At 47.2% G+C, this 26,575-nt stretch overlaps 3 protein-coding genes across 3 annotated transcripts in view; 1 reads left to right on the top strand and 2 right to left on the bottom strand.

Annotated features, from left to right (window-relative positions):
* Positions 1 to 284: 284 nt before the first annotated feature.
* Positions 285 to 15,420, bottom strand: dtd2 (D-aminoacyl-tRNA deacylase 2). Its single transcript, XM_038781381.1, has 3 exons — positions 15,283 to 15,420; positions 14,972 to 15,041; positions 285 to 716 (listed from the first exon to the last, which is right to left on the bottom strand). Exons 1-3 carry the CDS (start codon positions 15,364 to 15,366, stop codon positions 391 to 393), a joined length of 480 nt encoding a protein of 159 aa, XP_038637309.1. The 5' UTR covers positions 15,367 to 15,420; the 3' UTR covers positions 285 to 390.
* nubpl (nucleotide binding protein-like) overlaps positions 15,394 to 26,575 on the top strand; it is a 217,827-nt gene continuing 206,645 nt past the window's right edge. The window contains exons 1-2 of the mRNA XM_038781350.1: positions 15,394 to 15,471; positions 17,111 to 17,205. The gene's annotated coding sequence lies outside the window, so the exon portion shown is untranslated. The remainder of the gene's footprint in view (positions 15,472 to 17,110; positions 17,206 to 26,575) is intronic.
* LOC119955283 (myb/SANT-like DNA-binding domain-containing protein 2) overlaps positions 15,477 to 26,575 on the bottom strand; it is an 80,803-nt gene continuing 69,704 nt past the window's right edge. The window contains exon 3 of the mRNA XM_038781369.1: positions 15,477 to 15,916. Within this exon, the coding sequence (XP_038637297.1) occupies positions 15,884 to 15,916 (33 nt within the window). The 3' untranslated portion in view covers positions 15,477 to 15,883. The remainder of the gene's footprint in view (positions 15,917 to 26,575) is intronic.

Below are 26,575 nucleotides of genomic sequence, written 5' to 3'. Positions count from 1 at the left end.
TGTGCAGATAAGGTAGATTGGCTATGCTAAATTGTCCTTAGCGTCCAAAAAAGGTTAGGTTGGGTTACGGGGATAGGGTGGAGGTATGGGCTCAGGTGGGATGCTCTTTCCAAGGGCCGGAGCAGACTCGATGGGCCGAATGGCCTCCTTCTGCACTGTAAATTCTATGATTCTAGCCTGGTTTACAGCATTCACGTTGTGTTGCATTTGTTCCAAAATTCCAGCCAAAACTGCTAAAGAAAATTTCATTCAAGGTGAAGAAGAATTCAAATTCAACACTCTAGTAATACCAGTTGATTGATTTACTGCAGGTCTGCTCTAAAATATGACCTATTCAATTATAATCAGCAGAAAGAGAATGTGATACACATTTCTACAATATGAAATGACTTAAAATTCAATCAGGTGTGTATACGGTCCATTGGTGTCCATTTGCAGGACTTGTCTGTTCCCGTAGGTACCATGCCTGACCACAACTCCGGCTTCAACACATTTACAGTTCAAGGCAAACTCCTTTTCACATAGAGCAACAAACTGTGCATAAAGTGCTTTTCCATTCTCTTTTCCAATGTTATAATGGTACTGCATGTTACGTCCCTTGGCTTTACCACCCAATGTGGCCTGAGGTATAATGAGAATATTAGCAGGTAGATCCAGCACTGACACATAGTTGCCTTCATTGGTCTCACAGAGTTTCACATTCAACAATGTGTTAACTGCAGCAAGGAAACAAAAATCATAAAAAGCTTAACACTCATGCAGTTACATTCATAACCTCAACTAATTGCTTAACTTCAATACATTTAATCAAATCTACAAGAACAAAATTGAATTATCTTGGCTGGCTACAGCATGGACCAGAATAATGCTAACAGTTGGTTTGATTCCCATTCTGGATGAGGTTGATTTGGGTCCTGCCTCCTTGCCCGAGTCCAGAGAGTAGAAGGCAATGGCAATCTGCATTTGACAAAAACTGCCAAGAAACAGCTCAGGATGAAGAACAAGGAGACAATGAGCTGAGAACCTGTCATTCCAAGGACCCCATGGAATGAAATAGATCAAACAACCTATTCATACTCTATTAAATATTATATTGTGCCCAAGTTGCAATTTCTTAGCAAATCTGAAACTGTAACATTTTCACAATTTAAATTTTGACTTTTAATCTACAGATGTTGTTTCCCCAAAGGCTATTCTTGCCCCATTCCTTTCAATACATTTCATTTCCTGCTCAAGATGAGGTATAAGAGTTGGAAAACCAAACATTTCCATTTCAGATATGAAACAAACACTCCAGCTATTGGTCAAATGCAGAATTAATTTCCCTCCACTATGCTTCACGGATATGCCTCAGCCTTGTGAGGCAGCCCAACTCTATCCGGGTGAAACTTGTTGATATTCCTCTTTCCTGGAGCTTCTTGAACGACATCCCAGCAATCAATGCTAACTAATATCATTGTGATAAGTTAATCACCAGTGGTAAAAATACTTCGGTAACCAGATAACTTGTTCCCAAATGGTTAGCAGTCTCAAAAGCTGTGGTACCAGTTTCTTGGAAACTGATGAAAGTGGCAATTAAATTCAAAAACATGGCGACCAAATGGACGAAGACTACCGTTTTAACACTTTGTAAAGTGGAGGTCATCCAAAACTCTGCTGCCCATTTCGTCAGTTGAACCAAGACCCTTTCCTAATATCTCTGTGCTCACTGACCTACAATAGCTCCAGGTCAAACAACTGCTTGATTTAAAAACTCTCATCCTTGATTTCAAATTTCTCCAAGGCTTTGTCCCTCCCCATTTCTGTAATCTCCTCCAGCCCTACTACCCTACAAGATATCTGTGCTCCTCTAATTCTGGCCTCTTGAGCATCTCACATTTTAATTATTCCATCGGTGACTGTAACTTCTGTTGCCAAATCCCTAACCGCACTGGCTCTCTTACCTTGCTTTCTTATGCTTCCTCCTTTAAGACACTTCTTAAAACTTACTTATTTTGCATATTTTTGATCATCTAACCTAATATGCAGCTGGGTTGTCATATTTTACTTTATAATGCTCTTGTAAAACGCCTTGGCACATTTTATGTTAAAGGCATGATATAAAATTTTGTTTCTAATTTATATCAATAACCCGGATTCAAAAACGCAATGCAAATTGATAGCTTTTCGGGCAATATCAAACTTGATGGGCCAATGATGGGAAAAGGGGAGTGAAACTGAAGGTAGTTCAGAAGTTTTAGCACAAACTGGGCAAAACGTGAGTGAATAAAACAACAATCAAATGCAATTTAATTCAGACAAGGTGCTGAAATATCTTAAGAGTTATGTCGAAAGAGATCGGAGTCCAAGTTGACTCGACATATTTGTCAAATTATTGCAGAGCAGCAATTAGGAAATAATGCTGAATTATGTAACCAAAACAGTTACAGTCGAAACAAAACAGTCATGGTTAAACCATACAGTGCTCTGGTCAAATGGCACCTCCAATACCAAGTCTAATTCAGGTTAGAAAGAAACATGATGTGGAGATGCCGGCGTTGGACTGGGGTGAGCACAGTAAGAAGTCTTACAACACCAGGTTAAGGACCAACAGGTTTGATTCAAACACGAGCTTTCGGAGCGCAGCTCCTTCCTCAGTGTAGAAACTTAATGTCAGTGTCTATATGCGCAATCTTCCTGGAGATCCTCTCCACTTTGAGCCGGCAGTTTGCGGTGTCGATGGTAGCCATGATGTGGAGATGCCGGCGTTGGACTGGGGTGAGCACAGTAAGAAGTCTTACAACACCAGGTTAAAGTCCAACAGGTTTGATTCAAACACGAGCTTTCGGAGCGCAGCTCCTTCCTCAGAAAGAAACAGGGGAGACATTTGGCAGCTGTAGACAGTAACTAGACCAACACAAGACTGATTTCTGCTGTCAAGAGTCAGTTATTAGGAAGGCCAGAAAGCTGACGTGGTTTTTTTAAAGAAGAAAAGTTAAGGACTTAGCGAAAGTAAATTAGAATACCACTTCAATTTAAAAAATGACGAAGTAGGTCAACAGGATACAGGTCCAAACGTGTAAGAGGTAAATTCAAGACTAAAGGCAAGTACTTCTTCAAATAAAGTGTGATCAACGCCTGTAATTGGCTTCTCAATCGAGGAGGTGATAAGAGGGGCAAATCTTGGATTTATCCAAGAAACATTTAGGTGCAGTAGTGAAAGACTGTAGAATTATCCTGGATAATTAAATGACAATAGAATGAATTGCTATGCACATCCATAACTATATTGTTATCTTATTTCAAAAAGTAGAAATGTTCAATATTAGAGGAAACAATAGCATTCCAAGTATAATTAACGTACAGCTAATTAACACCAGTGATAAATTGGAGATGTTTTATAAATAGAAAAGATAATTTTCTTTGAGAAGAATGTCAGAAATATTCAAAAAAATTACAACTGACATCTGCAGTGATACCTTAAAGAAATGTTAAAATCTTTCTCTTGTTTCTCTTATAACGATCCCGAACCAGACCCCAACAGTGACTAGGATACTGGACCAAAACCCCAATATTTTATTTTGTAAGACTGTGGAAAGAACCATTCGCTCCAGGAGTGATTGCATGAAAAAACAGGATTTTTAAATCAAAACTTTATTATGAATCAGAATATCAAACTGGTTTTAACTTCAAACCTGAAATAAACAGCTTTAATTGCATCTTAACACTACTACCCATTTCCCATGAAATAAGAAGAAAATATACAACTCTCAATCCAGCTTAAACCAGCAAGGCCTAAAGTGATACTTGTATTCCAAAACAGATCTTGGCTCTTGTGAGAACCCCTTCAGACTCTATCCGAATGTCTTCAAATGGTTACTTCACACAAGTTCTTTCAGCCTGTTCCTCGTCTCCAGACAAGGCTGCTCTCTATTATCACTTGCTATCTCATTAGTAAAGAAAACTGGCTCTCTTGTGGACACACAAGGTTGCCAGATCAGAGATTACTTCCTTTCAGTTTTCTCCCCAAAACACTAAACTTCTAATGCATTCAAAATGGCTGTGTCTCTGAGCTTCACCCAGCACTGACTTCCCCTTAAGATGAAAAAAATAGTATGTCTGCAGGCTGCAAATCATCAACTCTCTAGGGACTTCCCTAGTCAAACTACACTGACCTCAGACTTTTAAGCTTTAAATTGACCACTATATTTATAATCCAATTTCCTAAAATCTTCCAATCGTCATGCTCCCTCATATTCAATTAGTTCATCATGCCCAGATCATCAACCTTCTGTTCTCCAAGCCCTATTCCACTGAACTGATGATCATCAAATTTCCCCTGCTGGCCCCATAGGTACTTTAACCTACCCCCGTCCTTCAAAACTGCAATTATTACTCCTCTCCTTAAGAGAACACCCTCAACTTATTTTGTCCTTGCAAACTCTCACCTCATTTCCAAGCTCATTTCCATTTCCAAGACCTTTGAACATGTTTGAATTTCTTCAATTAGGTTTCCCTTGCCTCAGCATTGGAAAATTCTAATAAATGTGACCGTGGTTGTGAAGCACTCTTCCTGTTGGACTTTAACCTGGTGTTGTAAGACTTCTTACTGTGCTCACCCCAGTCCAACGCCGGCATCCCCACATCATCACATTCAATTTGACATCTCTGCATCATAGCTCAGGGTCTTTCAAACTGCGGGTTGTGTCCCGTGCGTTGAGAGAGTCATGGAGCAATCAGTGCAGCTTTCCCGATCGCAGGAGAAGCGGCCAACGGCTGCGAGGGCTTTTAAGGCCGCGACCTGACTTTAAATACAAACTATGGAGTCTTCCCACCAGAAGCAGCGACAAGAGAGCAGATCACGCGCCGGGCACGTACACGGACATCACACGCCCTGTACACCGTGCTTTGTGAGAGAAATAACAACGGAGAGATTGCTACATTTTGCAGCTGCCCGCAAGTAAGCAACAGGACTGTGACGAACTGAAGATGGATCATTTTGGAATTAGGAAGAGAGGGCCAGAGACACAAACTGGCCAGGATCCGGCAACTGAATCTGGAGAGATCTGCTCAGAAGAGTCCACAGCAGGGCTGATGTGTGAGCTGTATACAGAGCTCCAGGGCTTCTGGTGAACAACCCATTAAGAAGAAACTGAAATTGGGAACAAAGCAGTATGAAGATGATTTCTTGAGGTATGGCTTTGTTAATTGTGCCAGTGCAAATTAAGACACAAAGCCCACGTGCATTAAATGCAGGGAATTTCTGGGAAATGAGAGTTGTATGTTAACTATATCCTAACTTGCAGACATCTTTTCAATTCCAAATAAACTGAACCTCAAATTGCAAGGGAACAGCGATTGCTGTCAGCACTGTGAAGAAATAGATGCTTTCTAAGTCATTAAAAGCCCAAACTGTTACAGGTTACTCACATTTCTGCGACACATTGAAGAAAACCATATTAGTAAGGGAACAGTCAATAAACTGGCAAGCCTTATTCAGTCGCAACTGGCTGTGCCGATCAGGTGGCGGACCCAGAGGGGGGAATGCCGGGGGTGATGGAGCTGTTGGCTGAGTTTTGGAGCTTCTCGGGCTATAAGTTGAATCTGGGCAAGAGCGATATTTGTAGTGCACCCGGGTGATCAGGAGGAGGGTATTGGGAGGCTCCCATTCAAGAGGGCAGTGAAGAGTTTCAGATACCTGGGGGTGCAGGTGGCCAGGAGTTGGGGGACTCTCCATAAGCTTAATTTTACCAGGCTTGTGGAACAGATGGAGGAGGAATTCAAAAGGTGGGACATGGTGCCGCTATCGTTGGCGGGTAGAGTGCAGTCCGTCAAAATGACGGTTCTCCCGAGGTTCTTGTTCCTTTTTCAGTGTTTGCCCATCTTTATGGGCGCATGGGACCCCGAGGGTGAAGAGGGTCTTCCTGGAGCGGGGTAGAGATGGTGGGGGGCTGGCGTTACCCAAACTCTCGGGGTATTATTGGGCAGCAAATGTCGTCGATGGTGCGCAAGTGGGTGATGGAGGGGGAAGGGGCAACATGGAAACGGTTGGAGGTGGCATCCTGTGGAGGCACAAGCCTGGGGGCCCTGATAACGGCGCCGTGGCCGCTCCCTCCTACGAGGTATGCCACGAGTCCGGTGGTGGCGGCTACCCTCAAGATCTGGGGGCAGTGGAGGCTACATAGGGGGGAAGTGGGGGGCTCGATGGAGGCTCCGTTAAGGGGGAACCATCGCATCGTCCCAGGGAACATTGATGGGGGGTTCCAGGGTTGGCACAGAGTGGGCATCAGACAGCTGAGGGACCTGTTCATTGATGGGAGGTTTGCGAGCCTGGGGGAGTTGGAGGAGAAATTTGGGCTCCCCTCAGGGAACATGTTCAGGTATCTGCAGGTAAAGGCGTTTGCTAGGCGGCAGGTGGAGGGATTCCCTTTGCTTCCCGCGAGGGGGGTGAGTGACAGGGTGCTTTCGGGGGTCTGGGTCGGGGATGGGAAGATATCTGATATCTACAAGGTAATGCAGGAGGTGGAGGAGGCGTCAGTAGAGGAGCTAAAGGCTAAGTGGGAGGGGGAACTGGGGGAACAGATCGAAGATGGGACATGGGCTGATGCCCTGGAGAGGGTTAACTCTTCCGCCTCATGTGCGCGGCTTAGCCTCATCCAATTCAAGGTGCTGCACTGGGCCCACATGTCCGGGTCTAGGATGAGTAGGTTCTTTGGGGGCGAAGACAGGTGTGTCAGGTGTTCGGGGAGTCCAGCGAACCATGCCCATATGTTCTGGGCATGCCCGGCACTGGAGGAGTTCTGGAAGGGGGTGGCGAGGGTGGTAGGATCCAGGGTCAAGCCAGGCCGGGGACTCGCGATTTTTGGGGTTGGGGTGGAGCCGGGAGTGCAGGAGGCGAAAGAGGCCGGTGTGCTGGCCTTTGCGTCCCTAGTAGCCCGGCGGAGGATCTTGCTACAGTGGAAGGATGCGAGACCCCCAAGCGTGGAGACCTGGATCAATGACATGGCGGGATTTATCAAGCTGGAGAAGGTCAAATTTGACTTTCTGGCTCAGCGATAGGGTACTGGGTCAGCAGCAGCAGCAACCCCGGGGGGGGGGGGGGGGGGGGGGGGGCAGACTATGTTTATTTAATTTAAATTTATTTTTAAGTTCTCTTGATGTTTACTGGGTTTGGGGGGGTGAGATACATGCGTTGATACGGTCTCGGGGGTGTTACAGTTACTATGGTGTTTTATTGTTGCTTTTCATTGTTTGTTGTTATATTTTCTGTAAAAAATTTCAATAAAAATTATTTATAAAAAAAAGACAATGGATTGGGAACACAAAGTTCAAAAATGGAAGGCACAGAAACGCAGTGCTAGTTCAGATAGTACATCGGATAGTGAACAGGTTCGCAGGAAAAGATTGAGCACTATTGAAATGACACCCCACAGCAGAAGGAAAAGATCAAGCAGTAGCAGTACAGAACGAGATACCAGGCGGGATAGGGGATGTAGTTTGTCAAGGTTGAGGAACATGGGTAAGACTATGAATACTATTAGGAACAGAATCCCACATGCACGCGAGATTGTGGTGGCCTCCAAAAAATTGGATGAAAAAGTAATCAAAGATGCCAGACAGCAAGAACTGCACAGTTGGAGTGAATTTGGGGTATACACAGACGTGCCAGATAGTGGATAAAGAGCTCTATCCCACAGATGGATTTGCACGGAAAAGGTTCTTCCAGAGGGCACTTATAAGGAAAAGGCCAGGCTTGTGGCAAAGGGATTTGAAGAAAACTTTAACGCAGGAAAGGGTATTTTAAAGATCTTCTTGGCTCAATTAGCCACAAAGGCATGGGAATGCAAATCTATAGATATAAAAATTGCCTTTGCGCAGGGGCAGCAGCTTCAGAGAGACATTTTTCTCTGTCCTTCTAAAGAGGCAGCTAACATAGAATGGGTACTCTGGAAATTGAACAAATGTGTATATGGATTAAATTAAATGAAAATCGCTTATTGTCACAAGTACATAGAACTTAGAACAGTACAGCAGAGAACAGGCCCTTCAGCCCTCGATGCTGTGCTGAGCCTTGTCTGAAACCAAGTCAAGCTATCCCACTCCCTGTCATTCTGGTGTGCTCCATGTGCCTATTCAATAACCTCTTGAAAGTTCCTAAAGTGTCCGACTCCACTGTCACAGCAGGCAGTCCATTCCACACCCTAACCACTCTTAGTAAAGAACCTACCTCGGATATCCCTCCTATATCTCCCACCCTGAACCTTATAGTTATGCCCCCTTGTAACAGCTACATCCACCCGAGGAAATAGTCTCTGAACGTCCACTCTATCTATCTATCTATCCCCCTTATCATCTTATACACCTCAATTAAGTCGCCTCTCATCCTTCTCCGCTCCAAAGAGAAAAGCCCTAGCTCCCTCAACCTTTCCTCATAAGACCTATCCTCCAAACCAGGCAGCATCCTGGCAAATCTCCTTTGCACCCTTTCCAATGCTTCCACATCCTTACTATAATGAGGTGACCAGAACTGCACACAATACTCCAAATGTGGTCTCACCAGGTTCCTGTAGTTGCAGCATAACCCCACGGCTCTTAAACTCAAGCCCCCTGTTAATAGACGCTAACACACTATAGGCCTTCTTCACAGCTCTACCCACTTGAGTGATAACCTTCAGAGATCTGTGGACATGAACCCCAAGATCTCTCTGTTCCTCCACATTCCTCAGAACCCTGCCGTTGACCCTGTAATCTGCATTCAATTTTTTTCTACCAAACTGAATCACCTCGCACTTATCAGGTTTAAACTCCATCTGCCATTTTTCAGCCCAGCTCTGCATCCTATCAATGTCTCTTTGCAGCCTACAACAGCCCTCCACCTCATCCACTACTCTACCAATCTTGGTGTCATCAGCAAATTTACTGACCCACCCTTCAATTCCCTCATCCAAGTCATTAATGAAAATCACAAATAGCAGAGGACCCAGCACTGATCCCTGTGGTACACCTGCTGGTAACTGGTCTCCAGTCTGAAAATGTTCCATTCACCACCACTCTGTCTTGTGTGTGATAGCCAGTTACTTATCCAATTGGCCAAATTTCCCTCTATCCCACACTTCCTTACTTTCTTCATGAGCCGACCATGGGGAACCTTATCAATGAAGTTACTGTGAATAGCCCCCAGTCACCACATTCCTGCGCCTGTTCGGGGAGGCTAGTATGGGAATTGAATCCGCGCTGCTGGCCTTGCTCTGCTTTACAAGACAGCTGTTTAGCCCACTGAGCTAAACCAGCACTGTCCAGGGTCTGCATCCAGGGTCTGGTATTTTTCGGTAAGGTCAGTTTTGTTAAAGTTGTTAAAATTGGGCTATTGCCAGTTGAAAGCAGATCCGGCAATGTTTTACTGGCACCATAAAGGAAATCTTTCTGGCATCTTTATGATGCATGCCAATGATTGTTTGTGGGGTGGGACTAGTGATTTCGAAGCTATTGTAATCTCTGGGTTGAGGAAAGAATTGGAAGTCAGGCTTCCGGTGCATTTAAATATATTGGACTGGAAATCGGACAGACTGAGTTTGGGGCAACTTTACGTCAACAATCTTATTTGGAGAGCATCAGCCCAATAGCAGTTGTAGTCGGGTTTCACAAAAAGATGCAGTGGTTTCAAAGATGGAAAAGAGCAACATCGAAGTTTAATTGGGCAACTGAATTGGTCAGGTCGACAGACTAGACCGGGTGTTAATTTTGATGTCTTAAGAGTCGAGTACAAAAATGAATGATCAGAAAGTCGAAGACATAATGAGGGCAAATAAAGCGCTGGTCAAAGAAAAATGCAGGAAAAATGTTTTGAGGTTCCCGGTTTTAGGTGATCTTAGCCACTTGAAACTCAGTTTATAGTGATGTGTCCTATGCAAATTTATGTGATGGGGTTTCAAGGAGCTTTTATAATTTTCCTCATGGGGAACAATAGTAAATGTTGCCCTCTTGTGTGGGAAACAAAGAAAATAAGGAGAGTGGTCAAAAGCACTTTGGCTGCTAAGACTTTAAGCCTCGTAGAGGCGGTGGATATGGCCTTTTATATATCGCAGATATTGACAGACATTTTGGGATTAGAGGATTTGGGCAACGTACCCATTGAGTGTAACATTGACAATAAATCCTTGTGGGAAAATGTGCTCTATATAAAAAGTGTCAATGAGAAAAGAATAGACATCGCAAGTTTGAAGCAGATGTTGGACACAGGGGAGATAGCAAAAATTAAATGGGTCAACAGTAGCTATCAATTATCTGACTGTTCAACGAAAAGTGGGGCTAGTTCACAGAAACTTTTGGATATTGTTAATGACGGGTGCCTGTTTCTGTGACTGTTTGTTTTGGGTTTTTTTCCTTACAAAAATGAAGTTGCATGCGTTTTTGAGTTTCTTGTAATTTTGTTTTTACCAAATATTTTTTTTCTCCAAGGAAGGGGAGACTGTTAAGGAATGGGTTAAGAAACATTCCAATTAGATGTCTCATTGATCCAATAATTGCCACTGATAAGCAAAAGGCTACAGGTGGCCATAGGGGCATGTGATGTGATGATAGAGTTTGGTGCTGAGTGTGTGCAAGGAAAAATAAACGTGTTTAGGAAAAGGAGCCGAACTCTTGACTCTTTACTCAACAGCAGCCTGAGGCTAACATCACCCACTGACAAGAAACGCTTTCACAATCTGTGACCATTAGCGATGTCATTCTATTGCCAAACCTCAATATTTTTCCACCTCAAATTAATTTTTGTTTCTTTGATTAGTTAAGTACGAATATCCATTTTAGTTTCTTGTAAACTTTATCACACACTCCTAAAAACTTGAGTTTTATAAGTGCTAGGTTCTCATGTTTCTAAGGTTGCTTTACACAGTTTTGTCTTAAATGTGACTGATTCTGCATTGGAAGTTGAAGAAACTGCAAGATGTGACAGCAGATATGAATATGTACCATTAATGTACTGCATACTCACTTCCGGTAGCAGTGAGTAGGTTGCATGTTTGATAGCTCCCTCCTGTGACGGACTTTTGAACCTTTTTCTCCTATTTTTTTCTGGATTTTATGGGATAAATCGGTGAAGAGTGAGACAGTGAGGAGAAATCCCCCTCCAGTCTATGAAGAATTGTACCAGAGGTAGCCGTGTGAGAAGACAAAGTCCTATAAGGAAGACGCGAGCAGAGCTGGCAACGTGGGAACGCATGGCGAAGAGCAAGGGCCGTGGGGAGACGGCACAGTGGTCTGCGGAGCAGCTGGTGAAGTTTTTTGAAGATTGCTTCGCCAAGCTGAAGACGGACACGCTGGACCCGATTAAGGCTTCGGTTGATCAAGTGGTGCAGAATCAAGAGACCCACGGAAGAGCCATCCAGGAGGTGGAGCAAAAGGTGTCCGAGCACAAGGAATACATAACCGCGCTGGAGACCAAGGTGGCGATGATGAAAGATCACCAGAAAAGAATGCAGGAGTAGCTGGAGGACCTGGAGAACAGGTCCAGAAAGCAGAATATTAGAACTGTTGGCCTCCCTGAAGGCAGTGAGGGATCAGATGCGAGGGCTTATGTGACGGACATGTTGGAGAAGTTGATGGGGGCTGAGACGCTCCCTCGGCCCCTGGAAGTAGATAGAGTGTACAGAGCCGTCGCGAAGAAGCCCCGAGCGAACGAGCCGCCGAGGGCAATGGTAGTACGCTTTCACCAATTCCTGGATAAGGAAGAATGGAGCAGCAAATGAGAGAATTGTGAGCTGTGTATTAAGGACCTGGGCGCGGATTTGGCTAAGAGGCGAGCTGGGTTTAATCAGGCAAAAAGGGCCCTCTTTAAGAAGGGGTGAAGTTTGAGATGTTGTACCCAACCTGCCTGTGGGTCACACATGAGGAACGGGATTTCTACTTTGAAACACCAGACGGAGTATGGACTTTTATGAAAGAAAAAAAGACTGGAGGTGAACTAAAAGACACTGAAGACTTGGAGAGTACTGTGGTGGCGATTTGTTGTGCTGGGCTGTACATGTATAAGTAGTGTTATGTGTCATCAGGGGCTGTTTTGATGGCTAAAGTTAACTTTGTCTTGCAGGAAGCTGGTTAGAGGGGGGGATGGTCTTTGGGGCTATTTCTGTTTTGTGTGTTTTTTTTTCTAAAGTGGCTGTTTCTTCACTGTTTTTTTGATGTTTTATTTACGGGAGAATGTGATGCTTTTTGTGATTGCACATTGGGTGGACCTGCGGCTTAGTGTAGAGAGAGGGCAACGTTTGCTGTGGAGACAGGATGTGGGGTTGTTAGTGAACGAAGCGATCTGTGGGCGGGTTAACAAGTCCATCCAGAACTACCTGGAAACAAATTATACGGGGGAGGTCTCTGCAGCGACAGTTTGGGAAGCTTTGAAGGCAGTGGTCAGAGGAGAATTAATCTCGATACGGGCCCACAAAGAAAAGGCAGAACGGGCTGAGAGGGATAGGGTAGTGGAGGAGTTACTACAGGTCGACAGGCGATACTCAGAGGCCCCGAATGCGGGGCTACTGAGGGAGCGGCGGAGGTTACAGGCGGAGTTTGGGCTGTTGACTACAGGGAAAGCAATGGAACAGTTGAGGAAGGCAAGGGGGATGATTTATGAGTACGGAGAAAAGGCAAGCAGAATGTTAGCACACCAGCTCAGAAAAAGGGAGGCGGCCAAGGAGATAGGGAGAGTGAAGAGTAGAGGTGGGAATACTGTCCTTGACCCAGTGGGGGTGAATGAGGTGCTTAAGGACTTTTATTGTAAATTATATGAGTCGGCTGGGGTGGAGGGGATGAGGCAGTTTTTGGATCAGTTGAGGTTTCCAAGATATAGATTATAGAGAAATACAGCACAGAACAGGCCCTTCGGCCCACGATGTTGCGCTGAACTTTTGTCCTAGGTTAATCATAGAATTTTGGACAATTTTTCATGGCCAATCCACCCAACCTGCACATCTTTGGACTGTGGGAGGAAACCGGAGTACCCGGAGGAAACCCACGCAGTCACGGGGAGGATACGGAGAGTAGATGAGGATCTTGTGGAAGGGCTGGGAGCCCCAATTGAGATTGAGGCTATCCGGTGTAATTCTATAAGAGGTTTTCAAAGATATTGAGCCCACTGCTGGTGAGGACATTTAATGAAGCACGAGAGAAGGGAGTCCTCCCCCCAACAATGTTGCAGGCCACGATTTCACTGATCCTGAAATGGGAGAAGGATCCGGAACAATGCAGGTCATACAGGCCAATTTCTCTACTGAATGTGGACGCCAAACTGCTGGCTAAGATACTGGCCACAAGGAGAGAGGACTGTGTCCCGGGGGTGATAGGGGAAGACCAAATGGGATTTGTAAAGGGCAGGCAACTCAAGGCCAATGTTCCAAGGCTTTTAAATGTTATTATGACGCCCTCAGAAGGAGAGGTGGAGGTAGCAATGGATGCTGAGAAGGCTTTTGATCAGGTGGAGTGGAACTACCTGTGGGAGGCTGGGACGGTTTGGATTTGGTGAGGGCTTTATTGACTGGGTGCAGGTGCTCGATCAGGCACCAGTAGCGAGTATGCGTACGAACCTGCTGAGGTGGGGTATTTTAAACTAGACCGAGGGACGAGGCAAGAGTGCCCCCTCTCCCCGTTACTGTTTGCTGTGGCCATAGAGCCTTGGGGGGGGGGTTGGCGCTACCGAACTTCTGCAACTACTACTGGGTGGCTAATATAGCCATGATTAGGAAGTGGATAGTAGGGGAGGGGTCGGTGTGGGAGCGAATGGAGGCTGCGTCATGTAAAGACACAAGTTTGGGAGCACTTATAACGTCACCTCTTCTGTTCTCGCTAGCCCGATTCTCCACAAGTCCGGTGGTGGCGGTGGCTCTGAGAATATGGGGGCAGTGAAGGAGGTATGAGTATGGAGGGAGCATCGGTGTGGACCCTAATTTATAATAACCATCGGTTTGTACCAGGTAGGCTGGACGGTGGGTTCCGGAGGTGGCAAAGGCCAGGAATTAGGATAGGGGATCTATTTATAGACAGGAGCTTCCCTAGGTTGAAAGCCTTGGAGGATAAATTTGAATTGCCACCAGGGAATGGGTTTAGGTATTTGCAGATGTGAGACTTCCTGAGAAAGCAGGTCCCGGCCTTTCCGCTGCTGCCGTCAAGGAGGATACAGGATAGAGAAGTCTCCAGTGCCTGGGTGGGAGAGGGGAAGGTATTGGATATTTACAAGGAGTTTTCGGAGGCGGAGGAAACTCTGGTGGAGCAGCTTAAGTGCAAGTGGGAGGACGAGTTAGGAGGAGAGATAAAGGCAGGTCTGTGGGCGGATGCCCTAAGCAGGGTTAATACATGCTCATCATGTGCTTAGCCTGATACAATTTAAGGTAGTCTACCAGGCACACTTGACAGTGGCAAGGATGAGCAAGTTTTTCAGTGTGCGAGGTGCACGGGAAGCCCAGCAAATCATGTCCACATGTTTTGGGCATGCCCGAAGCTTAGAGGGTTTTGCTAAGGCAATGTCCACAGTGCTAAAAACATGGGTGGTGCAGAGTCCGGTGGTAGCGCTCTTTGGAGTGTCCGAAGAGCTGAGAGTTTAGGGGGCGAAAGAGGCTGACATCTTGGCCTTTGCCTCCCTGGTAGCCTGGAGACGGATAATGTGGAGAGACTCAAAAGCCCCCGAGCGTAGAGACCCAGCTGGGTTTCTCAGTCTCGAGAAAATAAAGCTTGCCTTAAGAGGATTAATAGTAGGGTTCACCCGGAGGTGGCAGCCGTTCATCAACTTTCTTGGGGAAAATTAAAATGTCAGCAGATGCAATATTCCAAGGGGGGGGGGGGGGGGGGAGAGAAGAGGGCCAGATTGTTGTTTTATGGTTGGGGGGTGTGAAGATTGGGACGGAGGTGGAAATGTTTATTGTACCATGTTTATGTCATTGTTATTATCATAATAAAAACTTTAAAATACTTTAATAAAACTATTTTACAAAATGTACTACATACTTACCCATTTTTGGAACAATATCGACAGTAGCACCTTTACAAAAACAGACATAGATCAATGTCCCTCTTGGAATCTGTAAAACAGATAAATTAGTGCAAAAAATACACAAGATGTCTTCCATCCAAATAAGCTTTTCAGAGTGAAGTGCGGCGTAAAACCCCTGGAAGGGGAGGAGGGAAAGTGATGGAGTGGGGTCGGGATGGGATTAAGCGTCATCTCATTCCACATGCTCAAGAGACCCTGTTCTTCCTCAGATGTCAACTTTGAGTTGGTTCTCAGGAGCAACAAAGAGACACAGTGTGGTTGTGGAGTACCTCCGCATATTCAGCAGCTTCTTCTGCGTCCGTCACCTGCAGGCGGGCAGAGAGACATTGTTGCAACAACACACGGGCCGCCATTGACAACTCAGCATTACTACTTCCGCCGGAAGCGCGGTGCACGAGGTCCGGGTAGTCAGGTGCCGGCGCGGAGCGGCGCCATGCCGTTTCAGCAGGTGTGATTCAGTGAGTCGCTTCACCCCACCTCCCTGGTTGTCAGCCAGTTTATTTTACTCTGTGTCAATTGTTGTCTTATTATTTACCTTTGGGACGCTTTCTAATATTTATATTATGTTGAAGGGCAACTTGTTTGGAAACAAAGAATGCTGGAAAAGCTCAGGAGGTCTGACAGCATCTGCAGGGAGAGTTGCTTTACATTTCTTCAAACGCCATTTTACCTGAATTAGTAGTGCCCAGCCAAATGTTTTATCCAGGAAATGTTGAGGTTGTGAACAGTGTCATTTAAATGCAAGTTCCTTTTACCTGTGTTGCTCGTTTATCCTGTCTAATTGCTTGCATCGGTTTTCATTTTGCTATTCCTCTTTGTCTTTGGTTTCCATCCTGAATTTGTTGGATCTCCACTCAGTATCCATATATCTCAACTTCCACATTTGAACATAACAACAAGAATCTAGGAACAGAGTGGCAGAAAACACCACAATGTTTATTGTTCCCTTCACCTGGCCTCATAATGTTCCCAGTTAATATGAGTCACCTTAAGCGTTGAAAAGCTTCATTCCTGGATGCAATTGAACTTCAACATTCCTGATGTGATTAGAAGTCAATACTAATTTAGTTTATTTCTGCAGGCTGGCAACAGATGAGCTGGTATTGGCCTCAGACCCTTAAGTTAGGAAGGAATAAAATCAGCTCGGGTAATCACACCTGACCTCCATTAGTGATCTACATTGGAAAATGTACACGTGAAGATTGCATGAACATAGAACAGTACAGCATAGAACAGTACAGCACAGAACAGGCCCTTCGGCCTTCGATGTTGTGCCAAGTAAAGATCCATGTGGGAGTGTCTTCCAGTGCCCTCCCTCACATTCCATATTACTACTGGTGCACAAGCTGTCCAGCAATATGCTAATTAATTCACCCTCCACAGTGGGGGTCTGGTATTCATTGCCTGAAAGGGTGGTAGAGGAAAAAATCATTTAAAAGAGTCTTGATGTGCCAAGTCTCTACTATCCTTGATTGGCCCTAATCTTACTCTAGTCATTCTTTTGTTCCTGATATACCTATAGAAAGCCTTAGGGTTTTCCTTGATCCTATCCGCCAACGACTTTTCGTGTCCTCTCCTCGCTCTTCTTAACTCTCCCTTTAGGTCCTTCCTGGCTAACTTGTAACTCTCAAGTGCCCTAACTGAGCCTTCATGTCTTATCCTAACATAAGCCTTCTTCTTCCTCTTGACAAGTGCTTCAACTTCCTTAGTAAACCACGGTTCCCTTGCTCGACAACTTCCTCCCTGCCTGACAGGTACATACTTATCAAGGACACGCAGTAGCTGTTCCTTGAAAAAGCTCCACATTTCGATTGTACCCATCCCCTGCAGTTTCCTTCCATATCCTATACATCCTAAATCTTGCCGAATAGCATCCCGAATTGGGGGGGGGAGGAGGAGAGTGTTCTTTATTGTTTCTATTTTTTTCTATGGTTATTTAACTTAATATTGTGCTAATTTAAGTTGTTAATATGTTTTGTTGTTCATTGAGGATGGGCGAATGTTTGTGACTGTTATCATTATTGTTATTGTTGGTATTTTATTGCGGTTCGTTATATAAATACAAAATGTTTCAATAAAAATTATTTTTTTAAAAAGTCAAAGAATGTCTGCTGAACCTAGCGGGCCCGAAGGTTGAGGAGAAATCGCAATCTTTTGTATTCCAGGCGGAAGAAGACAAAGAGAATTCTGAGGTACTACTAAAGAGATTTGAACAAATCTGCATGCTTGCAAAATACATAACCATGGATGGACACGCTTTCGACACTGCTTGTTAGAAATCCAATGAATCAATACTCTTATATGTCTCAATACTAGAAATTCTAGCAAAAAAGTACGAATTCGGTACTCTCACAGATGAATTTGTTAAAGACTGTAAAGTAACCAAAATACTGCTGATGGTGGAATCCAAAGCAAGAACAGAGGATGCTGGAAAGAGCTGCTGAGCTTTTTCAGTGTCCTCTGTTCTTGTTAGAGACCATATCATGTGTTGCAAGCAGCTGTTCTGTGAAAATAACTTAACATTGGAATCCGCTATTACTATTTGCATGCTGAATGAACAGTTCGAGAAGAGCAGTAAAGAGCTAAGAGAAACTGAAGTCTATTCGGTACATCTGGATAGAAATTGTCCCATTGGGCAGACGCAGCATGGGTTCATAAAGGGCAGGTCGTGCCTAACTAATTTAGTGGAATTTTTTGAGGACATTACCAGTGCAGTAAATAACGGGGAGCCAATGGATGTGATATATCTGGATTTCCAGAAAGCCTTTGACAAGGTGCCACATAAAAGGTTGCTGCATAAGATAAAGAAGCATGGCATTAAGGGTAAAGTAGTAGCATGGATAGAGGATTGGTTAATTAATAGAAAGCAAAGAGTTGGGATTAATGGGTGTTTCTCTGGTTGGCAATCAGTAGCTAGTGGTGTCCTTCAGGGATCAGTGTTGGGCCCACAATTGTTCACAATTTACATAGATGATTTGGAGTTGGGGACCAAGGGCAATGTGTCCAAGTTTGCAGATGACACTAAGATGAGTGGTAAAGCGAAAAGTGCAGAGGATACTGGAAGTCTGCAGAGGGATTTGGATAGGTTAAGTGAATGGGCTCGGGTCTGGCAGATGGAATACAATGTTGACAAATGTGAGGTTATCCATTTTGGTAGGAATAACAGCAAACGGGATTATTATTTAAACGATAAAATATTAAAGCATGCCGCTGTGCAGAGAGACCTGGGTGTGCTAGTGCATGAGTCACAGAAAGTTGGTTTACAGGTGATTAAGAAGGCAAATGGAATTTTGTCCTTCATTGCTAGAGGGATGGAGTTTAAGACTAGGGAGGTTATGTTGCAATTGTATAAGGCGTTAGTGAGGCCACACCTGGAGTATTGTGTTCCGTTTTGGTCTCCTTACTTGAGAAAGGACATACTGGCACTGGGGTGTGTGCAGAGGAGATTCACTAGGTTAATCCCAGAGCTGAAGGGGTTGGATTATGAGGAGAGGTTGAGTAAACTGGGACAGTACTCGTTGGAATTTAGAAGGATGAGGGGGGGATCTTTTAGAAACATATAAAATTATGAAGGGAATAGATAGGATAGATGCGGGCAGGTTGTTTCCACTGGCGGGTGAAAGCAGAACTAGGGGACATAGCCTCAAAATGAGGAGAAGTAGATTTAGGACTGAGTTTAGGAGGAACTTCTTCACCCAAAGGGTTGTGAATCTGTGGAATTCCTTGCCCAGTGAAGCAGTTGAGGCTCCTTCATTAAATGTTTTGAAGGTAAAGATAGATAGGTTTTTGAAGAATAAAGGGATTATGGGTTATGGTGTTTGTGGTGAATGAGATTCACACAGTATTATAATCTGTATATATGTATCAATATTGTAAGTGCAGTTGCACTACCTGATCACCAGGGGGAGTAGCTCTAAGAGTACTCGAGAGTTTGTACTGGGCTCCTCCCGTGGCTCCGCCCAGGACTCCTCCCCCGGAGCTGCTGTATAAAGATCCGTGCCACAGGGTCAGCCAGCCAGTTCACCGAAAGTTCAACTTTCTAATAGGCTAATAGGCTGGCTCTGTTGTAAGTATATTAAAATCGCTATTCTAATCCTACAAGCACGTGTCCGTAGAATTGTTGGTTCCAACAGTGTTCAGGCCGGAAAGTGGAGCTGAGTCCACAAAAGATCAGCCATGATCTCATTGAATGGCGGAGCAGGCTCGAGGGGCCAGATGGCCTACTCCTGCTCCTAGTTCTTATGTTCTTATGTTCTTAAAACATACACTGCTTTTACTGCGGTGACCAGCACCCACAAACAACAAGCAAATGCTTTGCAGTTAACAGGCACTGTCATAACAGTGGTAAACGGAATCACTTTGCCAAATGTTGTAGATCAAAGCAGACCGGCAACAATCCACATCAATTAGCTACTGTCACAAGTCATGTTACAGCCAGCTACCAAAGTCACCTCCCCAAACTCAAAATGGGCAGCATGGTAGCTCACAGCTCCAGGGTCCCAGGTTCGATACCCTACTTGGGTCACTGTCTGTGCGGAGTCTGCATGTTCTCCCTGTGTCTCCATGGGTTTCCTCCCACAAGTCCCGAAAGATGTGCTGTTAGGTGAATTGGACATTCCGAACCATCGTGAATCAGCTGGATATAAGACAAAAACTTGAGCCCCTGGAAGCATTCTGCTGTGAAAGTGTTGGCTTCATCACTGAAACGGGTGAAATATTCACAACGCTCAGCATTGTTCTCAGCAATGTCAAACTGAAAGCCAAAATTGATTCTGGAGCAAAATGTAATGTATTATCAAAACTGCTGCTGAGGAAGTGAGCTCTGCTTCATTTGATTTGACTAAAGTGAACCTTGTTGCATTTGATGGAAACACCATGCACTCAGAAGCCAGTCACCCTGAACTGCACGCAAGGCAAGTTTCAATTCCACATAATCAACCAGGATGTAACCTACGCTCATAGATCACACAAGGTTGTGTCGTTGGAGCTTCAGCATCCTTCTCCACAGGCACGGTGATGCATACGGAGGGGCTTTTTGAGAATGAACCTGACAGTATTGCATTGGAACAAATCCACCTTGGTCCGGATGTGCATGCTTTCAGCAACAAGCATCAGAGATAAAGGAATACAGAGACCTGTTTGACTGTGATATTATTAGGAAGCTGCCTGTTATCTATCACACACATGAGGCTGGATGATTCAGTGCCTCTTACTGTCTACGCCCCAAGAAGAGTACCCCTTTCCATGAAACAGAAAGTAATAGATGAGCTGGACAGAATGACAAGACTGGGGAATGAGTCTCCATAATGGTAGCAGCAGTGAAAGAAGATGGCACAATCAGAATTTGTATCAACCCAGTTCACCATAAAAAAACACTTCTGAGACCTCACCATCCAATGAAGACAGCTGAACAGGTCATAGCAGACATGCCCAATGTCAAGATGTTCAGCATCTTGGATGCAAAATGCGGATTTTGGGAGATCCCGCTCGATGCTTATGATGTTCATTTCTCCAATAGGCAGATACAGATTTCTGCAAATGCCCTATTTCCACTGGTCATGAGGTTTGCTAACGATCCATGGAACAGCTCTTTGCAGGGCAACCTTGTGAAATCATTGATGACATCCTACTTTGGGGATGCACAAACATCTACGTTTGGTCCTTGACAGAATCAGAACCACACATTTTGAACGTCAACCCTGCTAAATGTAAATTGAGTCAGTGAGGTCCCCTTCATGGGCCACTTGCTGACTGCCGATGGTGTGAAACCAGACCCAGATGAGACAAAGGCCATATGGCAGATGCCCACTCCTTTTTTTTTAAAATAATTTTTATTGAGAAATTTTGATTTTATACAACATTGACGCACCTTAGTAAAATACCGAAAATAACAATAATATTAACAATCACATACATTCGCCCCATCCCCATGAACAACCCAGCATTTTAACAACGCAAATTAACGCACTATAAAGTTACAGAATAAACACTACAATAATGCACCCCCCCCCCCCCCCCCCCCGGGTTGCTGCTGCTATTGACCCAGTTACCTATCTCTGAGCCAGGAAGTCCAGAAAAGGCTGCCATCGTTTATAGAACCCTTGTATTGCTTGGGGGCCTTGCATCCTTCCATTGTAACAGAATCCTTCGACGGGCTACTAGGGACGCAAAGGCCAGGACACCGGCCTCTTTCGCCTCCTGCACTCCCGGCTCTACCGCAACTCCAAAAATCGCGAGTCCCCACCCTGGTTTGACCCTGGATCCAACCACCCACGACACCGTCCCCGCCACCCCCTTCCAGAATTCTTCCAGTGCTGGGCATGCCCAGAACATATGGGCGTGGTTCGCAGGACTCCCCGAACATCTGGTGCACCTGTCCTCACCCCCGAAGAACCTACTCATCCTAGTCCCGGACATGTGGGCCCGGTGCAGCACCTTAAATTGGATGAGACTAAGCCTCATGAGGAGGAAGAGTTGACTCTCTCCAAGGCCTCCGCCCAAGTCCCCGTCCTCTATCTGCTCCCCGGGTTCCTCCTCCCATTTAGCCTTCAGCTCCTCCACTGACGACTCCTCCACCTCCTGCATTACCTTATAGATGTCAGACACCTTCCCCTCTCCTACCCACACCCCCGAAAGCACTCTGTCCATCGTCCCCTGCGAGGGCAGCAAAGGGAATCCCTCTACCTGTCGCCTAGCAAACGCCTTTACCTGCAGGTATCTGAACATGTTCCTCTGGGGAAGGCCAAATTTATCTTCCAGTTCCCCCAGGCCCGCAAACCTCCCGCCAATAAACAGGTCCCTCAATTTGCTGATGCCCGCCCTATGCCACCCCCTGAATCCCCCATCCGTGTTCCCCGGGATGAACCGATGGTTGCCACCCAGTGGAGCCTCCATCGAGCCCCCTGTTTCCCCCCGATGCTGTCTCCACTGTCCCCAGATTCTTAGGGTTGCCGCCACAACCGGGCTCGTGGTAAACCTCTTAGGGGAGAGCGGCAACGGTGCCGTTACCATGGCACCCAAGCTCGTACCTCTACATGACGACATCTCCATTCTTTTCCACGCCGCCCCTCCCCCCTCCATCACCCATTTACGCACCATTGACACATTGGCTGCCCAATAGTACCCCAGAAGGTTGGGCACCGCCAGCCCGCCTCTATCCCTTCCTCGCTCCAGGAACACCCTCCTCACTCTCGGAGTCCCATGTGCCCACACAAAGCTCAGAATACTGCCGGTCACTCTCCTAAAGAAGGCCCTGGGGATAAATATGGGGAGGCACTGAAAAAGGAACAAGAACCTCGGAAGCACTGTCATTTTGACGGACTGCACCCTCCCCGCCAACGACAATGGCAGCATGTCCCACCTCCTGAACTCCTCCTCCATCTGATCTACCAGTCTGGTAAAGTTATGCTTGTGGAGAGTCCCCCAGTCCCCGGCCACTTGCACCCCCAGGTACCTAAAGCTCTCCCCTGCCCGCCTAAGCGGGAGCCTACCAATTACTTCCTCCTGGTCTCCAGGGTGCACCACAAACACCTCGCTCTTGCCTAAGTTTAATTTATAACCTGAGAAGGTCCCAAACTCGGCTAGTAACTCCATCACTCCCGGCATCCCTCCCACCGGGTCCGCCACGTACAGTAACAGGTCGTCGGCATACAACAACACCCTATGTTCCTCTCCACCTCGCACCAAGCCTCTCCACCTCTCTGAATCTCTCAATGCCATCGCCAATGGCTCGATTGCCAGTGCAAACAACAAGGGGGACAGGGGGCAACCCTGCCTGGTCCCTCGGTAAAGCCGGAAGTACTCCGACCTCCTCCTATTCGTGGCCACGCACGCCATCGGGGCCTCATATAGCAGCCTTACCCATCTAATGAACCCTTCACCAAATCCAAACCTCCCCAACACCTCCCATAGGTACCCCCACTCCACTCTATCGAAGGCCTTCTCCGCATCCAGCGCCACCACTATCTCTGCCTCCCCCTCAATCGCCGGCATCATAATGACATTCAGCAATCTCCGCACATTCGTGTTCAGCTGCCTTCCCTTCACAAAACCTGTCTGGTCCTCATGCACAACCCCTGGCACACAGTCCTCTATCCTGGTGGCCAGGATTTTTGCCAGCACCTTAGCATCCACGTTGAGGAGAGATATGGGCCTGTATGAACCACACTGCTGGGGGTCCTTGTCCTTCTTCAAAATTAACGAGATCAGCGCCCGTGACATCGTCGGGGGCAAAGTCCCCCCTTCCCACGCTTCGTTGAGTGTCCGCACCAGCAAGGGGCCCACTGGATCCACAAACTTTTTATAAAATTCCACCGGGAACCCATCCGGCCCCGGTGCCTTCCCTGACTGCATCTGCCCGATCCCCTTAACTAGCTCCTCCAGCTCAATCGGCGCACCCAGCCCCTCCACCTTCTCCTCCTGCACCTTCGGGAAAGAAAGCCTGTCAAGTAAACTCTCCATTCCCCTCCTCTCCCCCGTTGGCTCCGACCGGTACAGTTCCCCGTAAAAGTCCTTGAAGACCTCATTCACCTCTACCCCCTTCCGCACCACATTCCCACTCTTGTCTCTCACTCCAGCAATCTCCTTAGCCGCATCCCGCTTACGGAGCTGATGAGCCAGCATCCTACTCGCCTTTTCACCATGTTCGTACACTGCCCCTTGTGCCTTCCTCCACTGTGCCTCCGCCTTTCTAGTGGTCAGCAAATCAAATTTAGCCTGCAGGCTGCGCCTCTCCCCCAACAGTCCCTCCTCTGGTGCCTCTGCATACCTCCTGTCCACCTCCAGCATCTTTCCCACCAGTCTATCCCTCACTCCTCTCGCTCCTCTCCCTGTGTGCCCGGATGGATATCAGCTCCCCACGAATTACTGCCTTCAGGGCTTCCCAGACCATCCCCACCTGAACCTCCCCCGTATCATTCACCTCAAGGTACCCCTCAATACTTGCCCGGACCCTCCTACACACCTCCTCCGCCGACAACCCCACATCCAACCGCCACAACGGACGTTGGTCTCGCACCTCCCCCATCTCCAACTCTATCCAATGCGGAGCGTGGTCGGAGATTGCAATGGCCGAATACTCGGCCTCCTCCACTCTCGGAATCAGTCCCCTACTCACCACGAAGAAATCTATCCGAGAGTAGACCCTATGTACGTGGGAGAAGAAAGAGTACTCGCGTGCCCTTGGCCTCACAAACCTCCATGGATCCACTCCACTCATCTGATCCATAAACCCTCTCAGTACCTTGGCCGCCGCCAGCCTCCTACCCGTCCTAGAGCTGGACCGATCCAGTGAAGGATCCAATACCGTATTAAAGTCCCCCCCTATGATCAGACCTCCCGCCTCCAGATCCGGGATCCGTCCCAACATACGCCCCATAAAGCCCGCATCGTCCCAATTTGGGGCATACACACTAGCCACTACCACCTTCTCTCCTTGTAGCCTGCCCCTAACCATCACATACCTACCCCCCTTATCCGCCACCACCTCCGATGCCTCAAACAACACATTTTTCTCCACCAGAATCGCCACTCCCCAGTTCCTCACATCCAACCCCGAGTGGAAAACCTGCCCCACCCATCCCTTCCTCAGGCGGACCTGGTCCGCCACCCTCAGGTGGGTCTCCTGAAGCATTGCCACATTCGCCTTTAGCCCCTTCAGGTGAGCCAGTACCCTTGACCGCTTCACCGGCCCATTCAACCCTCTCACATTCCAGGTGACCAACCGGATCAGAGGGCGTCCCGCCCCCCTCCCCCGTCGGCTAGCCATAGCCCGTTAACTGCCCGCCCCAGGCCAGCAACCTCTGCTCGACCCCGTCCCCATAGCGACAACCCCTCACCTCTGTCCCCCCAGCCCCCACCAGCTCCTTCTTGACCCTACCAGCAGCAACCCGGTATCCCGCTTTCCCCCCCCCCCTCCCTTCCCCCCCAGGCTAGGAACCCTCCCAGTCGCGAACCGTCCTCCATTGTACTTCCGTGGGTCAGCTAACTTCTACTGACCCCGGAAACTCCCGCCAATAGCCCGACCCCTCCCTAAGTGGGATCATCCCCCAATCTATCCCTCCTCCTGGCACCGCTCCAGCGCGGGGAAGAACCAGTTAAGGCCCCGCCTCCCCCGTCACCGTCTCCACCCCCCAGCCCCGCAGCGCGGGAAACCAGAGGAAAGCCCGTGCTTTCGCCCTGCCCCACCACACCTTTCTGACGCAGCTCCCAAATATCAGCCACCCTCCATACCCCCACTCCGACATAGAATACAACATATCCCCCCGACCCTCCCCTCAAGATACACAGCCCAAATAATGCCCCACAGCACAAAAACAAAAACATAGCAGAACAACCCCTCCGTAAATAACCATATCAAAATTGCAAAAGTACTAAAACAAGAAGAAAAAAACAGAAGAAAAAGAGAACACAGCAACAGCAGAATCCAGCACTAATATCTTACAGCCGACCTCGCAACCCCCAACCCCTAGTTCAAGTCCAGTTTCTCCGTCCGCACGAAGGCCCACGCCTCCTCCGGGGAATCAAAATAATGGTGCCGGTCCAAATAAGTTACCCACAGGCGCGCGGGCTGCAACATTCCGAACTTTATCTTTTTTCTATAAAGCACCTCTTTCGTCCGATTAAATCCGAACCGCCGCTTAGCCACCTCCGCACTCCAGTCCTGGTAGATCCGCACTACCCCATTCTCCCAATTGCTGCTCTTCACCTTCTTGGCCCAGCGCAGCACGCACTCCCGATCACCGGTGGAACCTCACCAGCACCGCACGCGGGGGTTCATCTTCCTTGGGCCTCCTGGCCAGCACCCTGTGCGCTCCCTCCAGCTCAGAGGGCAGATGGAGAGACCCGGCCCCCACTACCGAATTCAGCATTACAGCCACATAGGCTGTCAGGTCCGATCCCTCTAGCCCCTCCGCAAGGCCCAAGATCCGCAGGTTTTTCCGCCTCATCCGGTGATCCAGCTCCTCGAAGCGTTCCTGCCACTTCTTGTGGAGTGCTTCGTGCCCCTCCCACCTTACTCACGAGGACCACGGCCTCCTCCTCTCGTTCAATGGCCTGCGTCTGCAACTTCTTGATGGCAGCACCCTGGGTGGGCTGAATCTCTGACAGCCTTCTGTTTGTTTCCTGCAGAGAGCTCAGTACTTCATCCTTGAATTCTTTAAAGCAGCGCAGGAGATCAGTTTGTTGTTTCTGGGCCCAGAGTCTCCATTCCTCTGGAGCTCTGTCGGTGGCCATCTTGGATCCCTTCCCCCATTTTTTCTGAGGAGCTGCTGCTGTTTTTTCCCCCTTTCCACTCCGAGTTTCGAGGCATGGACTGCAGGGAAAGTCGTTCAGCACACCTTCCCCCACCGGGAGACGTCGAAAAATTTCCGTTTTGGGCTCTCAAAAGAGCCGAAAAATCTCTTTAAAACAGGAGCTCCCAAATGTGTGGCTTACTGCTCCATCACAGCCACCGGAAGTCTCGCAGATGCCCACTCCTGCTGACAAACATGCACTGCAGCATTTCCTCGACAACTTACCTATCAAAGTTCAGTACATGCTACAGTGAAGTGATTGCCCCCCCTG

Source organism: Scyliorhinus canicula, chromosome 2, assembly GCF_902713615.1.
Source record: "Scyliorhinus canicula chromosome 2, sScyCan1.1, whole genome shotgun sequence".
Lineage (NCBI taxonomy): Eukaryota > Metazoa > Chordata > Chondrichthyes > Carcharhiniformes > Scyliorhinidae > Scyliorhinus > Scyliorhinus canicula.
The sequence above is the reverse complement of the archived record's forward strand: the minus strand, read 5'-3'. Positions and strand labels throughout refer to the sequence as shown.